Raw genomic sequence first — 18,495 nt, 5'->3', positions numbered from 1 at the left:
AAGGGTCTTAAACATGTATTAGTGCTGGCTTCAAAGCACTAATATAGTCTTCTAAATTTAAGGCTATTGATGTATAATTTACATATAATCAGTAAATATCCTGATTTATTCTCAATTTTACAGAAAAAGCATTTAGTCTTTTTACCATTAAATACTGTGTTAGCATGGGTTTTGGGTCATTTTGTTGTTTTTATAGATGTTTTTTATCAGGTTGATCTTACTTTCTTGAGAATTTTTATCATGAGTGAATGTTGAATTTTGTTAAATATTTATTTCTGCACCTGTTGATATAATCATGTGGGATTTTTTTTCCTTTGGTCTGCAGTTGCTTTGTGCTATGATGGCAGTTAAGTAGTTGTGCCAGACTGTGTGACCTGACCCACAAAGCCTAAAATATTTACTCTCGTCTAAAATAGTGATTCTCAACCCTGGCTACATACTGGAATCACCTGGAGAACATTTGGGAAAAAAAAATATCTGCCTCCTCTTCCCAGAAATTCTTACCTAGTTGGCCTGGACTGGGACCTAGGAGCCGAGACTGAGAACCACTGACTTCGTATATCTCTTTGTTTTACTTCACTCTAATGTGCATTTAGGGCTGACAAGCACTCGTCTAGGGCAGTAATTTCCACATCTGGATGTGTATCTGTTCATCACCTGGGGAGGTTTTTAAACAATCTAAAACCCCATTCCAGACTGACTGAATTAGAATCTCCAGAAACTTTTTTAAGTTCTTCAGGTGGTTCTGATATGAAGGCATTTTTAAAAAAGAAGACTGAACCTAGGGCACCCTATTCTTATTAGCAAGAGTTTTGGATAATGATTGAGTAACCAGAGGATTATTTAGTGAGCATAGGAAAGGAGAAAAGGTATTTCTTGAGGCAGTGCAGTGCAGGCTACAGTGATCCTTTGAATAGTGCAGTCATATAGAAATATAGCGTCTAGCAATGACAATATTCATTTCTATTAGATATGGTGTATATAACCCCCCTGTACAGTGCTGCATAGAAAGGAACATGTTTTTCCTTTTTATGGACTTCATAAGAACAAGTCATTAATATTCTTCTGATAATCAAATAAGCAGGTTACATCACTGGAGATTAGATAACTCCTCCTCCCCCCAGCTCTATCTTGACTGTATACCCCCATCAGCTAGTGTGTTTCTCTCATCTCTTCAATACCATATTCACCTCTGGGTAGTCACTTTGGAGATGGCTAAGCTCCTGCGGACTCTATTTCTACCTCAGGCCACCTCGGTCCAGTCCCCGGATAGACTTTACTACATCTCAGTTTTTGCTGAACTGAGAGTCATTTGTCAGTCCTTCAATGTATTAACAATATCAATTGTGCCCTCTTCAGTTCAGAAATGTACAAAATCATGGAAGGCTGAGCTAGAAGAGAGTTTATTACAGACCATCTTGTCTTACCTCAAAAGGGCAATATTGTCTGCAATTTAGTTGAGTGTAGATCATGCTAGTGGGTATTTTTTTAGGGGGTACCTCATACTCTACGTGACACAATTCTTGATAGTGGGTTTATAACCTATCAGATGTCCACCTAGTCATGAAAAACCTCAGCAGGGCCAAGTCCATCCCTGCGCAGTGCTACTACTTAGTGGTCAAGTCACGTCTCAGACTTACCCTACTTGTCTGTAAAATGAGGGAAATGCAGCTCTATGCTGCAGGGTTATTAAGGGGATGAAATTAGTTGATACAGAATATGCTTTGTAAACAGGAAAGTACTTGTTCTTTTGGTTTGGGAAGAGCATTGCACAGGAAGGAAAACAAAAATAAATAAACCTGAACATTACTCAGTTCTTACATAGGCTCCCAAACCTGAAAGGAATGGTCTGGGAAATAAGAACTCCTAGTATTTTAAATGAGTGCTGTTTGCTAGTTTAGCAATCACTGATTTCCCTATAGGAAAAAGCCATCAGCTATCCAACATAAGACTACCTGCTTTCAAAAAATTACAAGTAAGTTAATGAGCTAGTGTACTTCAAGTCATTTGTGCTATTACATATGGTGATTTACAAAATGGGAGATATTGAAGGACCTGTAAAAATACTATCAACCAACTTAAAAAGCATATGTTTTCAATTTATTTGCAAGGCTGGCTTAACAAGTATAGCATATCAGCGGTTACTCTCCTGATGCAGTAAATATATAGCTTTAAATTATTTTTACAAGTAAAAAATTTTTGTATTTGGTCCAACAAACATATATTGATGATATAATGAGGAGTCAGATTGTCTCTCTCTTTAAGATGCCCCTTGTCCAGTAGGGGAAACATTACAGAGCCATAGGAAATGCTACGGTGGAAGGAGACAGAGCTGTGGGGGTTCTGAAGGGATGGGGGCAGGGGCGGGGGGCAGGATAGGAGCAGAGACAAATGTCAAGGCTACACGGAGGAAGCAACATTTTGGTTGAGACTTAGAAGTTTCAACTTTGCCAGGGAGGAAGGGCAAATGGGACAGTTGTAAAAAGATGAAAGAATGTGGTGTTTTTAGGGATCAGAGTAGAACCCAGGATGGGTGTAAGGCAGTAAGAAATAGATACTCCTTGACAGAAATAAGAAGCGAATATTGGTGCCATAATCTTACTTTACTTCCCAATTGGCTGTTTACTCCATTTTTACATTTCTTTAGAAACAATTTTATTTATAATCTGATTTTTTTTCATTTACCCCTATGTTACATGTAGAAATATTATGCCTCTCACTGAGGAGAGACATTAGGAAAACTGAAAATATGTCTTTAATGTGCTTCAGTTTTAAGGATCTTGCATCTATTAAAAGCTTTCACTATCAATAGCACCTATGGGTTCTATAAAACAGCATTATCTAAGAAGAGGTAAAATAAACATTTGAAACTTATCATTTTCTATTGGTGAATGGTTCATCATAATCGGCAGTTCTTCGAAATTTTGGAGAGAGGTCAAGAAACCTGCTTTACAGAAGGAACTGAGGTAAAGCGTTCTCCTTGGTCTCATCGTGAGAGGCTGGAGTATGCCAGGGAAGTTACAATACTTGATTGTATCAAGTGTCTTAATCTCTCCTGATACCGTTACGTGTCAGGGGTTTTCTTGTAAATCCAAAAGGGGGAAGCATTTTGAGATTTGCTCTTGGTACTGGAAACACATCTCGTGGCATTCACAGTGCTCTCGGTGCACATCCTGCAGGGGCTGGGCCGGCTCCTTCCCGCACTGCTCAGTCTAGAAGAAAGGACATGTGACACCGATTGTTCCTGAAGTTTTGATCGTGGAGCTAGGCTGTATGTCTCAGAAGTCAGTACCTGGTGTGTGCATTGTTCTATCATTACAATCATGGATCTGAAGTCTCTTCACTGGCTTCTTCTTGGATAAGAAGTACGTTGCTTCTCTTGTCCCAGCTGCTGCACTTGACAACACTATGTGAGCAAACAGGACATTTTAAAATTGTGACTAAAGCAACACATCAAAAGCAGTCTGTATTCCACCTTTTTCTAGGTACATGGTTTCTGATAAATTATTCAGATTATACATAGAAGAAACATACTGATGTTTTGAGTCCAACAGGACCATTAGCCATAGCATTCTGAAAATAATTTAAAAACTACATGAGTTCTTTTTCTTCCAGATTTCTAAAATGTCTGCCTGGCCCACTGTCTACTCTGTGTGGCCCACAAAAAATATTTATGACTAAAGCTCTGACTGAAGTTCATGTTCAACAGCTATAATGGAATCTAGTACGTAAAGCCATCTGGAAATGATTAAATAGCATGTAATTTTACTTTTAAAAATATTGAATATTTCAGGGTTAAAAAAATCTCAAGACCAACTACATTTAAAATATTAGAAACATAATTAAAAGGATAACTACCTTTTATCCAGCTGCACTAATTTTTCCAGTTATAAAAGTAATTATTCATAAGACTAAAAGTACCCATTATTCTACTCCCCAGATTGGCAATTCTTACTCAAGTCGTTTTTCATTATATGGATGCACCATTTTATTTAACCATTGTTGGACATTTTGGTCGTTTAAAACATTTTTACCATAATTAACTTCTTTATATATAAATATTGACATTACTGATCATTTCTGTAGGTTTCTAAAAGGAATCATTAGGTCAAATACTATGAACTTTTTAAAAGCCTTACATACACGTTTATGAATTGTTTTCTGAAAATGAGTGCCAAATAACATTACTACCAGCAGTATATGAGGTTGATTGCCTGATCATGTGTTCACTTGCAGAGCAGGTACTTTTAATTTTGCCAATTCAATAGATGAATACCCTCTTTTATAAAAAGATGCCTGATAAAAACCACTTTCCATAAAAATTACAGGGGCACTGTAAATACTATTGCACTCTGTCTTACACAGACTGAGGCATCAGAACTCAACTGAGATTGTATGTACTGAGGTCCCATTGTAAATGAGACATGAGCTGACCCTCTAGGGAGGTCACAGTCCTGGGAGAGTGCCTACAGCCTGTGCATGTAGGCACTGTCCTCCTGAATCCACAGCCACGTCCCACAGTGCTGAGGAGAAGGCAGCCTGAAGACTGTGCCCACCTTCTTCTGAGGTATTGGGGCTGAGGCCAGCGGGGAGAGGGGAATGAGTTCTCAGCTCAAGCATTTGGCCCCAACAATGTGCCAAATATATCTGCTTGGGCACATTAGCAACCACTTATCTCTAATAAGTTATGCTTTTTGTAAATTGAAAGGCAAAGAGAGAAATAAACATTTATGCTTCTGCTCTTTTCATTCTATGTACTACTCATCAAAAGTGTTTTGTACTTTGTACTTATTTGGATATTGACAATTAAAAAGGGAGTACTAAATAAGCTTAACTCTCTGGAAAGAGAATTCCTAATAGTCACTGCCTGCTACATGCTCTTGTTCATCCAGGAATCCATATTAAAGTATATCTTCTTATAACAGTCTTTGACCATCAGGGGATAGTACACTATAGGAAACCATAGTTTGAATATATATATATTCTAGATTCTAATTTTATTAAATTTTTAAAAATCCTCACCAGAGGAAATATTTATTGATTTTAGAGAGAGAGGGAAGGGGAGAGAGAGAAAGAGATGTGAGAGAGATATATTGATTGGTTGCCTTCTGTATGTACCCTGACTGGTGATCAAACCCACAACCCTTTGGTGCACCGGATGATGCTCCAGTCAGCTGAGCCACTGGTCCAGGGCTTTTGATGCTAAGCTAATCAATTGTTCATATTTAAAGAGACAGGGGCACCTTCTCAGAGTCTGTATCTGACCTAATCTTTCACCTAGTTCTGGTCAGCCATGTCACTGCCTCTTTTTTCCTAAGTTTACAAAGTTATTGAAATGTCTTCATGTCCAAATTTCTTGAGAAAAGTACATTCTGAGGTCAAACTTCAACAGATCTATGCAATTTTATTGGTGAGGTTAGGGAATTCATTTAATTTAGCTACTCTTTGACAATATGATTAAAACTAAGTACATACCATAGACTGATGACTGGAATTAGTAACAGACCCGCAGACAGCAGAAAAGTGAAGCCTGGGTACCATGCAACAGTTGCTGAATAAATTCCATTAAAAGTAGAAACTGCAGTGACTCCGCCAAGTGTTTCTAAGAAAGCAATACAAGCAAACAGCGTCCCTATTTGGGGTTGGGGTTTACAGGGAGAAAAAGAAAAGGCTGAGTTACATAACAACAAACAAAAACGAACAGAGAAAGCTGTTCTTCATTGAAAAGAACAATCATAGGGGCACTGCTTGGTGAGTGAAAGCTATTGCCTCGAAATCCCTGAGAAGTCAGTTTCCCATTTTGTGAATGAAGAAACTGAGGTCAAGAGTTGTCCTTGGACTTGACGTGAGAGATGCTGAAAACACAATACAGTTGACCTTGAACAACCTGGGTATTAAGGGCACTGGCCTCTCCTCCCCCTAAAGTAAAAAACTACTGGACCATTGGGTCCAGGGCCCTGCAGATGCTCAGGTCCTTTATATACAGTGGCCTAGAACAATGCATAGTAGTTCCAATGACAATAGGATAAAGCTAAAACTTAACCGTAGTTCAGAATAGGAAATTCCAAAACATAAACTAAACATTTTTAAATGTCACTACATTTAACATTATGAAATGACTCTTTAAAAGCCTTTTTGAATAAATTGAATAAAATATGAACAAAAATAAACTATGCATCCTGACAAGTCTATAAGCTCTAAGTTAAACAGGTAGATTTTTCTTTTTTCCTCGACCATTTTGAAATATAATTCCCGTACCATAAAACTCACCCTTTCAAACTGTACAGTTCAGTGGCTCTTAGTATGTTCATAGAGTTGGGCAACTATCACTACTTGTAGAACATTTTCATGACCCCAAAAAGAAACTGTACCCATTAGCAATCATGTCCTTTCTCCCCAGCCCCTGGAAAACATTAATCTAATTTCTGTCTCTATTGGTTTGCTTTGTTTGAACATTTCATATAAATGGAATCATAGTTATATGGTAATATGTGCCCTTCGGTGACTAGCTTCTTTCATTTAGCACAATGATTTCAAGGTTCATTTATGTTGTAGCATGTGTCAGTACTTTATTTTTTTATTGCCAAATAATATTCTACTGGCCATATAGACCACATTTTATTAATTCATCAGTTCATGAACACTTGAATTAGTTTAACTTTTTGGCTACTATAAATAATGCTGCTGTGAACATCTATGTACCCAATTTTGTGTGGACATGTGTTTTCATTTCTCTTGGGTACATACCTAGGAATGGAATTGCTAAGTCATGAGGTAACTGTTTAACTTTCTGAGGAGGTACCAAATTTTTGTGAAATGGCTGTATCATTTTACACCCCCACCATGCATATATGAGTGTTCCAATTTCTCCATATCCTCACCACACCATCTTTTTCATTTTAGCCATCTACTGGTTTTGATTTCCATTTCCTTGATGCCTAATGATGTTGAGCATTTTTTTCATGTGTTTTTTTGGCCATTTGTATATCTTCTTTGGAGAAATGTCTATTCAAATACTTTGCCCATTTTTCAGTTGTCTTTTTGCTGTTGAGTTTTATGCATTCTTACATATTTTGGATATGAGTTCCTTATCAAAACATATGATTTGCAAATACATTCTTCCATTCTGTGGGTTGTCCTTTCACTTTCTTGATGGTGGACAAGTTTTTAATTTGAATAAAGTCTAATTTAACTTTTTTCTTTTTTTGTTGTGCTTTTGTCATAACCACTGCATAATTCAAGGAAGCAAGTAAATTTTTACATGCTATACTTATAAATTTTTATATTCCTAAGTGGCTTTCCACTTACCATCACATGATTTATAAACAATTGTATGAATATACAACTACATCTTAGGAGTGGACGAGAATCAAGAAATATATATTTTAATTTATTTTGAATTATGCAGTCTTCCCCAGTGTTGAGTAAACTGCCATAAATAGAATAGCATAACTATGAATTACTCATAAACAATTATATGAACATTTGCACCAGGCTGAGACATGAAAGAGAAGCTCCAAAGTCCAAAAATATTCAGATGATACAAAGGGGAATGAGGACAACTCCATATGTCTGATATTTAACTAGTCACTAGTTCTACTAGAAATTTAATTTTTGTTTTCCTTTTGTACTGGTTATTCACTGTCCTCCCCTTCAACTGTATTCTCTTCTTGCCCTGCTCTGTGCTTGGGAGGTTAATCTCACAAATTATATGATTGGGCTTCCTTGACAGCCTGACTTCCTTCCTGTTGCACTTGATCAATGGGATGAAAAAGGAGAGAAAGGTTATGGTGTTTCTTCTCGGCTCTCTCCTTATTTGGGCCACCCTGCGTAGGTGCCTCCACACTGCACACCCCTCTCTGATTCTTTCATTAACATCTCTTTACTGAACCATCTGAGCAGGGTCCTGTTTTTGCCAGGACTCTGAATCAGACCGAGCATAAGAAAATAATTAGAGGTCTACATATTATATTCCAAGTATTTAAAAGTTATAATTCTGACTAACAAAGTTATGTTCTGTCTCCCTACTCTGAGAAATATACCTTTGTAATTACTTGGAAGGTCAGACATGAATTTAAAATTCTCAGACTTTTTAGAATTCCATGTAGGAACCTGACAACACTGGCCCTCCGTCCCCAGCTGCAGGCTGTAACCCACCACTTGCTCCACCCTGCTCGGAAAGGACCCTTCACACATGGCTGCAGACACCCCGCTCTGCAATTCCAAGGCTGGGCCAGGTCTCCTATGAAGAGTCACTGTTTGGCTTTCCCTTTGGTGTAGAGGTGAGCACACTGGGGTCATAGCCCTCCTTGAGGAGAAAGGGTCTCAGGAAGACGATCATGCAGGCATCACTGGGCATGAGCTCAGGGCTGTCTGGCTGGGACTTATGGGGACCCAGGTATCCAGAGTGTAGTCTAGAAAGGGAGAGGTGTTGTGGGTTGCCCTGAGGTCTCTCCTCTTGGGGCAGGGCCTGGCCAGAGCAAGCCTCTGAAGCATGAAGCCCTGCGCAGGGGCTCCCTTGTCTGAATAGAAGCCTCTCCCTAGCGAAGAGCTGATCACTTAATTCAAAAAGAGTCCTTGCAGAAAAAGGGCTATAGAATACTCTGAAGAAGCAAATAGTGATCGTACATAGATTTGAGTTGGTATAGGTTGTAGATTCATTAAATTCCGTAAGCAAATTAAACTCACCTTGCTCAGTAGAACGAACCGCTTTTGACATCATAGACCGCAGAACAGAGAGCGGCACAATGGTGAAGAGGAAGGGCAGCCTCACTGTGGGCGAGATGGTTGGAAATCAGAAAACTAATGGGCTTTCTCTCTAAATATTTTATTTCTATACACATCCTAAGTCGTGGCATCTAAAGACTGAATGAATTGTAGAATTCTATTTGATGAATTAAGATAGCCTATAGATAGGTCAGTTTAAGGTTAGTTACTCTCGTATTCTTAACTCCAGTACTAAGAACAAGAGTTAATGGAAGTCCTAGGTCCAGATCTGCCAATTGGGATTGATCTGCTATTTCCCTAATTATTGTAATAACCCCTTGTGTAGTTTTTTGTTTGTTTTTGATTTTTCAGACTTAGCATTTTTAGTGTTAGCATGCTTTCATTATATTATTTCTTTTATTGATAAATTCGTTCTTTATCTTCTTGCTTATTTATCGTTGTGGCTGAATAACTTCATGAAAACAAATTGCATGTGGATAAATTAAGACCCTTAATAGTCAGTAGTATTTTTAGGAATATGATAAAATAGTAATATATTACAAGTTTTCAACATGTTTCCATATAGATTAACTTACTTGGCAACTCTAAGGAAGAACTAGTATTTATTGTGCTAAGTGCTTTACAGTAATCTCTCCTAATATTCATCATAATCCTTTGAATTAGGTAGTACTGGGCCAGTTTTACAGATGAAAAAACAAGGGTGCAGAGTATTTAATTAACCTGCCCAAAATCACCTCATGCTGGAGGTGGAAATTAAGCCCCATTATGTTTGGTCACCCAGCTTTCCTACAAGATGTCAAGGTGTTGACACTGTCTTTGTAGAGAAAGACTAAATTGGACCTTCCCTAAAATCCCAATTTGCAGGTGCTTTAGCCCTTTCAAATCCAGTATCTCACTCAAGCCCTACAAAAACCACTTACAAGGTAGGTAGTTAAGGAAGCAGTCCAATTGGCCAAAAAGTGATCTTTTAAAAGCTAATTTATGAAATGACCAATTTGCCATATTTTTCTCAAATACATTCAATGAGTATGAATTTTTCTTTTGAATTTGTACAGTATACTTTATATAATTATCTTAAAAATGTTTTTATGGGAAGTAGCCTTAGCAGCATTTCACTCAATTTGGTGAAAGCTATATTGAAGAACTGATTCAAAAGAAGAATGTTCCTCAGAATAATTTTTGGAAAATATGTAAATTTGGAAAACTGTGGTTATTATGTGAATTGCTTTTTAAGGCAAACTGGACTCAGCTTCTGGCAAACTAGCTGTTAACAGATTACCTTTAATTGAACTACAGTGCATTAAACAGAGAATTTTATATTAAAGTTTCTCACCCAACAGATTAAATTCATTTTTATATAAACCTCATACACAGTTAGTTCTAAGGCTGCATTTGTAACTCACCTAAAAGCATCATCAACGTTGTTTTGGCAAAAGCAGTCATAGCCATTCCCACCATGGTGGTAAAAATTCCAACAAAGGCCATGTAGATATCTTCCATGCAGTAAGAAAAAAGCCATATTCCCAGGAAACTACTCAAAAAAGAGATACTACTCAAAGCTGACCCATAACCTATAAGAACTTCATTCCAGCAAAGCGGTGAATCCAATTCATAGAGGATAAAAATGGGGGAAACGCCAATTATCACAAAAAAGTAAGTGATCATTGTGAAAAGTAACAAAAACAATAAAGACCGTTGCTCACTGGAAGCATTTTTAAAAAGCATGTGAGTCTGGTAAACTAGGTTTTTAAAGCCTTCACGACATGATAAGGGAGCAAGCTGAGACAAAGATTCCTCCATTGGATCACCAAGAAGAAATAAAATATAAATCAAGTTAACAGTAAGAACCATAGTAATAATGAAAAAGGACCACTCAAAACCTAGTTCTCTAATGAAATAGCCAGAAGATAGTCCTGTTAATCCAGTAATAAGTCCAAGTATGAAGTCAATGATTGCTATTCGAATTGTTCTTTGTTTCTCTTCTTTACATTGGTCAACTATGTAGGCAAAACAGGCACCCAAAAATGTGGTAGAATTGCCACAAAGGGCTCCAATGAAGGTAGACGCAATCAAAAGATGGTATGGAAAGGCAAAATAGGAAAGCAAACACAGCCAAACGCTGGTTGCAAGAGCACCAGCAGAAGTCAAAATTAAAGGGAATTTTCGTCCATGGTGATCGCTGTGGGACAGAAGTATGAACGTGGACAGTAAACCAGGAATTAACCCACTTAAGTCCACTTGCAGATTAAAAAGAGACACTTTTTTCTGAACTTCCTGCAAAGAAATAAAAAGAAGGCAATGTGTTTACAAAGGTATGTACAATGCAGATAAAAATAGTGTGGTGTGTACTATACATTGCCAGAAGGTCAGGGATGGGAAATCTGGTGTGTGGGTTCATACAGCTTAAATATTTATCCAGTTCATAAAGCAAATGTCAAAAGGTGATCCTATCAGCAATGCTCAGTCATAGAATTCAAGTTCCATGGTGGGCACTTTAACTCATAAAAATAAAAATACGTGTATCAATATATGTCTATCTCACATAGGAGATCCAAATACCTCAAGGCCTCGGGGACCAGCCATGTAATGACTTTTCTTTCTTGTATGAACAGTTACCCCTGAGAGAGCAGATTGCTGTTCTAACACCAGAGCTATACCCTTCCCCATGATATGTCTTTCCCTCCACTCTAACGGGGAATGAATATCATGTGTAAATGTCATATTTGATAGACGTTACTTAGGAAGAGCTCTGATGTCCTTTTTACAAGTAGTTCCATAAATAGACTAGGGAGAAGCATTCCTTTATTTACTAAAAATTAAGATAAAACTCAAATAGCAGCTCTGCACTGACAAAAAATGGAAGTGTGAGGTAAACTAAGGAGTGAGATCAACTCAGCTCCCCAGAGGACCAAAACAGCTCTGTACACACACAGACTGGCAGTGTAACACCTGCCACACCAGTTAGTTGATGGAAAGAATTTGGGGTTATTTTAAAAGCATTTCCTGCTTGCTATTTCTCTCTGTTCTCCAAATTTTATATAAAGAGTATGTACCATTTTTATAATGGGGATTACTAAACTCATTAGAAAAAGATTTATCCATGCAATATTTAGAAAGCACCCTGAACAACTGATGAACTACAGAATTATCAAATACTGAATTAATGTGTTTTTTTTTTTTTAAACAGTGAGCCTATTTCTATTTTTACACATTCATGTAATTCAAACAATTCCTTGTGACCAGGAAATGTTCTAGTCACTCAGACTCAAAACTTAATATCTTGGGTCTGGCCTTTTTCTCACCTGTGCCCCACTGACACAATCTATTCTGCTGCTCCATGTTTCTCAGGACCTTTTCCTTCTTTATAGTCCCATGATGCAACAATGGAGTGACAAGTGTCATTAATTTTCACCTGGACCACTCTGGCATCTGACTGGTCTCTTTATTCAATCCAGTAAGTAATGCCAGTCCTTTCATCTTGCAGACTGTGGACACACTATCAGCACGTCTTTCACGCTCCTCGAAGCTTCAGTGTCTCCCCACTGCCTGCTAGGGAAAGTTGACACCCCTTAGTCTGAAAAGAAGGCCACCAAGATGTGGTCCCCACTCACTCCAGAAATACTCTCTAAGTTCCAGGCACAGCCTAACTTGGATTTCCCTGAAAAGTCCAAACAGCCGTAGCTTCTCTTTCCTCTGAACCTTCCCTTGTGACAATTGCCATTCCCCAGCTGTACTTCTTGGTATAATGATTAAGATTGACCTCTGGTGTCAGGTGAATCTGATTCAAATCTGACCAGTCAGAATGATCTTCAAAGCAATTAGAATATCTTTACAAACACACATCAGTTCCTGTTACTCCTTTGTCCAAAACCCCCTAATGGCTGTTCTTACACCAGAATCAGTCCCATTCCTTGTGGTGGTGTGGGTGGCCCGAAACCAGGACTTCTCTGATTTCATCTTCACTTCCTCACTCCTCTCACTCCTCAAACACTCCGTGCTCATTTGTTTTTGCACTTGCTGTTCCCTCCCCCTGCCTGTCACTCAGCTCACTTCCTCAATTCAAATGTAACCTCCTTCAAGGGCCTTCTATGACCAATCACTTAATTCAAAGCAATCCCACTAATTCCACCCAGTGCTCTCTCCCCTATCCTGCCAGGACCCATTTTAATTGATCTACTCGTTGTGTGCCTCCTCCACTATAACCTATGCCCTAAGAGGGCTGGAACCTTATCTTCTTCACCACAGTGTTGCTGGCTTCTAGAACAGTGATTGGCACAGAGTAGATATTTAATATTGATTGAATAATCAAGAAAAATATGACTCTGAAACTTGCTAGCTATGTGTGATTCTGACCAAATTATTTCTTTCTATAGCTTCTTCATCCATCAAGAGGATAACAGCAGCCCCTACCTTGCACGCCGTTGTGAGAATTTAACGCACATATAATGTGCTGCGCACAAGGTCCAAGTATATGTTCGGTGCTCACTCAGTTTTAGCCATTTTATTTTTATAAGATCAGATTTCTTGAGCACGTCCTTGTTTCTCCTACAGCTATAGTAGCCATCACATAAATATTTGTTGAATAAATAAATGAAACAGTGATCTTTTAATCAACTTGTCAAAAGATGTTCTAGTTTGGGGTTCCTCCTTCCACTTGCCCCTCCACCTGAGTCCTGTCTTCTCCTTTCTGTCTGCTGTCATTCCTAACCCATCTTTCACAGGCTACACTCCTTATCTCCAGCCTATGTTTTAAAATACAGATTTTTAACAAACTCAAAGCATATTTCAATAACGAGTCAAAGTTAAGACAATAAGTTGTGTGTGTACCTTTTAAGCTCTGGAGAATTACAATTATATAAGGGTAAATGGGAGAAATCAAAGTAAAAAAAGTACTATTTTCTATCTAACACTGGACAAAATGACAATGCATTGAGACAGGGAAAAAGCAAGGAAAGTAAAAGCAATTTTAAAGCAGTTACAATTTCACAGGCCAACATACATGTATTAATTCCAATTAAGTAGAAAATATTCCTTTTCTGCTGCTAAGAAGAGATTGTGTTACTTATTAAAAGTTTAGATATAAATTATTGAGCAAGAACAACTTTGTAATCTGTTGGTAACCCTCCAATAGCAAAGTCCCTGTCTTGAAACTTGTCTGAATAGACCCCAATGGCCAATTGAACACTTCAAAATGAACCATTTAGCCAAGGAAGGAGTGGTAAAGGGATTAAAAATTCCTTTCTCCACAAAAGTCAACAAACACGCCTAGAATTACCTACCTGTTTACCCTTAGCCCAGAGTTTCCTTCCCACAGCCTCCCCATTTCATTAAGAGATCCTTTAGAGACTAATCTCATGGCCAGAGAGAAATGTGTAGGTGTACCTCATTGTCACAGGGCTCAGAGAAGTTGAAGATTTGAAAAATCTAATATATATATTAGATATCAACCCTAAATGGGTTGAAAATAAGACTTTAATCTATACAGATTTTTAAGTGTTAAATATAAGTGAAATAGCTCAGTTTACTCTTATAGCTGTACCTTGAAGTTCATAATATTTTTCATTCCAATACATGTACATGTATGCATATTTGTTTTGTAGGAATGATAAAGAAATATGCTATAACAAGAATTTCAATGCTTTATCATATTATGCACTTTTTTTTTTTTTACATAAAATTGAACTTTTGGGGGAGTAGCAGGAAAAACCTGAACTGTAAAAATTGTTTATTCGTTTATTCATTCATTCATTCATTTAGGGACTGACCCTGTGCTAGGACAGCTCTTCTTCTTAGGGTTACAGGAACAGTCAGTAACCTGCTACACTTCTTTTAGAGAGCAAGTGGCCAGAACCCACCCAGCAGAGCTGGGCGTTGAGACCAGAAGCTCAGGAAACAGGGACATTTGTCTTTCAGATTTGAAAAGAAGAAAATATCCTCTGACAAGCTGAGCAGGGACAGTACCCAGAAAAGTGGCTAGCAGGAAGTGCTACAGGTGATGGTGGTGGTTCCTGAGAAACAAAAATGTTCCTCTGTCCTAAGGAGCAAAAGTTTAGAGGGCTGCCATGGTCTGTCCCACTAGGGATGGGGGCAGGTCTGGTTTCTAGTTCTCCAATCTGAGAAGAAGCACCTGTGGCTCTAGAGCACCCACTTCAAGGGAAGGGATCTAGGGCAGTGTGTTCTCTTGAATATTAATCCAAGAGAAAAACAATAAATAAAACAACAGTCAATTAATTTTAAAAATTGGCAAAAATCTTCAAAATGAGACCACTGCTCCAGGCAGCAGGGGGCTTTCAGCAGCTGGGTCAGGCCAGAGGTGAAGCCAATGCTCACCACTTGCACAAGTCCCAGAGGCCACCAAGGTGGCTAGACCAAGGCCTGTCTCTTCTCACTCCTAACAGGGAAGGGCAGCCAACATTTCTAATATCCCAGGCCTCTCCTCCTCCTTTCCTCCACTACTCCCAGGGGTCAGGTGAGCTACTGAACCTTCTCAGTCCCTGGGAATGACATAGAGATCACAGGAAACATTCTTGAAGGGAGACAAACCATGAGGTGAGACCTTGGCCTTTCTCTTTTTATGACCTCACTCTAGGCTAGAACCTTGATGTCTATATGGCTGCTCAGAAATGATCAGTTCCAAGAAAATCTCTCCCATGGAAATGAAGAAATGAGCTAACAGCAGGGCCTGTGCCGGACAGGCAGGCCTCACTCAGGCGGGCGGGCAAGGGCATGCTGGGCCCCCGTGTGTGGGGGGGCACCTCGGAAAGGGTGAGAGCCTTCCTTCAGCTGCACTTTGCCATTTCCTCCGAGCTCAGACTCCTTTCCCAGTCACACCTGAATTCTCTTCCTCTGAGAAGACAATCTTAGAGCCAGCAGGCAGCTGACACAGATTCCTGTAAACTCTTCTTGTCTGTGACTGGGGAAGCAGCACCACCCTTTGCCATCACCAAATATTCCCAAGAGGAAGAGTTTAAAGTTTGTAAATGTGGTTTGTTTATGAGGCATTGTGGGGGGAAAAAGCCAAGCCTGGATGCTATCTCCTTTGCATTTGGACGTTGGTAGACTTTGTTAAAAACTGCCTCAGGGGACAGGAGAATGGTGATGGACCTCTGCTTTTAAATGTATAAAAAAGGAAGAAGGAAAGACTTTGTAATATCTGGCTAAATATTTCCAGTGTCCTCTGAGCAAAATGACTGCTTTCCACCCCAGGTGTCCCCATATACGGTATGGGAATCAAAGCTGACTTGATATACCCAAATGATGAATGACCAAGCTGCCCCCCCACCCCCACCCCATGACGGAAGCTGGCCCCACAGTCTTTGGTGATGGATCCTGCATGTACCATGGAGTGGTGGGGGTGGGAGGAAGAGAACAAAGGAAAGACAGACGTGTCAGGCTTTGCCCCAGCCCTGTCCACAGAACACTCATTTGTGCTGGCCTTGGTTCACTCTCCTGCTTTTTGTGGGGTGGGAGGGGGATGGAGGAAGGCGAGAGCCACAGAGGAAATGAGACTGCTCGGACATTTTCTGAGAGGAAGAGCCAGGAAAAGGGGATTTCAAGTGGCAGAGGCAGGTGAAAGGTGTCAGGACACTTCAAATAGGATAAGAACTGAAGACAGGCACTTTAGTTTAGGGTTTAGAAGCTTCATGGTTACCCTTGAGAGATCCATGTATGATGAGTGACATGCCCTCTTTCATTTAAAACCCTGTTACAGTTTCCTCTTTATTATGTTTTAGGGGTATTTTAATTTCTTACCTCCTGGAATGCAAAAATTGGGCTGCTTTTGTTTTTTTCACACTCAGAAATATTGTTCTCCGGTGCAATACTGTAGTTGCCTGTTTCTTCCCATATTCTCCTGTACACGTACTGTGTTGTCAGTGGGGTGGTCAAAGTCATGGCAAATGCACTGAGGCAAATGGCAGGTTCTACAAGAAAAATCCTCATGGTTCTTGGGTAGGTAGCTGAGTTCTATAAAAAAGAAAAAAGAACAATGAGTTGCATTCTTCTCCTGGAGGCTAGATTTTCACTGAAGGGAAAGTTAGAGGAATTTTGTGGCGGAAACAAGCAAACCCCCAGGGGAAAGAAAGCAGTAAGCACTTTCAAAGAGTTAACTTTTACGCCTGAACAAGGTGCTCAGTAAACCTGAGACTGTCATACTCCCCAATTTAAAGAGTAGAACTTTGTAGGGGTTACACCGCCTTTAAGATAACTCTATAAACTACTACGTTGTTACTCATCTTGATGACTCAGGGGTCACACTACTGTTCCCATCTGGCACGCTGCCAGCGCGTTTTCCTAAGCGGGACGGTGGTTGCTCTGCGATGAGAAAGTTGCGCCACTGTTTGTTATTGTCATCTGGCTGCTTGTTAACAGCGGACAGGATGGGGGCCTTTTAGAAAGCAGCTCCCAACCTGAAAGGGTTATTTTTTGACTCACCCCAGTCTTAGTCTTCCTGCACCCGGGGTCCCTCGGTTTTACTCGGCGCTTGGCCGCGCCTCCCGAGCAGCTGGTACCCCCGGAGGCGGGGTCCCCGGGATGGGAGGGCAGTCTCGGTGGTATTCACCCCAATGCACCTGCCTGGACACTGCAGCCCTTATTTGAAAGCAAAGCAAGGGAAGCGCACTTCTGCGTCCAGAGTGAACACGGCGACGGTCCCCTGGCTCAGCTCCTCCGCGGCCCCGCGGCCCCAGCCCCAGCCAGGCGAACTCGGGGAGGCGCCGCCGACGAGCAGCGGAACCTGCGCCGGGAGCAGAGGACGCGGCCCAGCATAGCCGCGAGCTCATTCAGTCCCCGCCCGCCAAGGAGGCGGGGCCGCCAGGGTGCAGGTCGGGCCACCGGAGCAGTCACAGTCGCGCCGGGCTCTCCGGAGACGGGGCCCCGTGATTGGTCCACCCCAACGTCGCTCTCGCGCGCTAGCCCTTGGAGGCCCGGGCCTGGGGCTGGGGAGAGCCCAGGGCGCAAGAACCGGCTCTGATGATCCCGAGCGTGTCTGAATCCGGTGTTGTTTTTCACAGAAGCACACGGGGGATTTGCTGCAAAAGTAATATATTTGCCCTGCGCCTCCCTGTAGCAGCCCGGGGGTGGGGGGGTGGCGGGGAGCGGACAAGGGCCCTAAGAAGAAACGCAGAGGAGGGGTATGAGGTAGGGGACACGGGGCGCTCCTTCCTGGCAGAGTTGTTCCCTGGCTCTTCCTGGTGGTATATACTTGGCCAAATTATTTAATCTCTGTGAACCTCCACAGGATTGTTGTAAAGAAACCCTGCAGCCCTGAAGCACTGGAGGGACTGTATATGGGCTCCAGTAACCCCACGAGGAGCATAGCCTGACTGTGACCGAATTGGGTGTGTTGTGTCTTATAGCTTGTAGCGAAGAGGAATGCGTACATGGGGAACCATGGAGTATCGCAGTAGAAAGCATTTAGAATCTATTATGGGATTTGGGCTTATGGTCTGTGATTCTGAGAAGGGTTCAAGAAAGCGAAACCTGCCCTGGCTCGGATGCTATTAGGAGGTGGGGTAATTGCGTGTCCATATTATTTAGAAGGAGTGAAGACGAGACGGAGACTAAAGCCATCATTGATAAGAAGCAGCAGTCCTAGCCATTTTTTTGTCATTTTTGTGGTTTAGATAATGTTTGTGTTCTGTCTGTGTTCGGACAAGATTATGGAGTGGTCTTGTTTTTGTCTTGGTCATGGTCACAGAATGTACTTGTCTGAGTTGGTGTTCTATCAAATTATTTTTATTCCCCAGAACACCATGGTAGTCCAGCAGA

At 40.6% G+C, this 18,495-nt stretch overlaps 1 protein-coding gene across 2 annotated transcripts; it reads right to left on the bottom strand.

Annotated features, from left to right (window-relative positions):
- Positions 1-2,078: 2,078 nt before the first annotated feature.
- Positions 2,079-17,510, bottom strand: SLC46A3 (solute carrier family 46 member 3). Of its 2 annotated transcripts, XM_090273751.1 has the most exons (7): positions 17,161-17,510; positions 16,480-16,692; positions 10,131-11,001; positions 8,689-8,772; positions 5,476-5,632; positions 3,293-3,406; positions 2,079-3,212 (listed from the first exon to the last, which is right to left on the bottom strand). In XM_090273751.1, the coding sequence occupies exons 2-6, from the start codon at positions 16,666-16,668 to the stop codon at positions 3,322-3,324; spliced, it is 1,386 nt and encodes a 461-aa protein (XP_090129877.1). In that variant the 5' UTR covers positions 16,669-16,692; positions 17,161-17,510; the 3' UTR covers positions 2,079-3,212; positions 3,293-3,321. The 2 variants fall into 2 exon arrangements, with proteins under 2 accessions (XP_090129877.1, XP_090129876.1); XM_090273750.1 differs by having other exon boundaries at positions 2,079-3,406.
- Positions 17,511-18,495: the final 985 nt, after the last annotated feature.

Source organism: Furipterus horrens, unplaced genomic scaffold, assembly GCF_987537825.1.
Source record: "Furipterus horrens unplaced genomic scaffold, mFurHor1.1.pri manual_scaffold_4, whole genome shotgun sequence".
Classification (NCBI taxonomy): Eukaryota; Metazoa; Chordata; class Mammalia; order Chiroptera; family Furipteridae; genus Furipterus; species Furipterus horrens.
The sequence above is the reverse complement of the archived record's forward strand: the minus strand, read 5'-3'. Positions and strand labels throughout refer to the sequence as shown.

Bases quoted from the DNA above. Each gene is read 5' to 3' on its own strand.
- SLC46A3 (XM_090273750.1), bottom strand. From the start codon at position 16,668: ATGAGGATTTTTCTTGTAGAACCTGCCATTTGCCTCAGTGCATTTGCC. The intron at 11,002-16,479 runs GTAAGAAATTAA...ATTTCTTTGCAG, and splicing joins CAATTTTTGCATTCCAGGAG to GAAGTTCAGAAAAAAGTGTC. The intron at 5,633-8,688 runs GTGAGTTTAATT...AACCCCAAATAG, and splicing joins GGTTCGTTCTACTGAGCAAG to GGACGCTGTTTGCTTGTATT.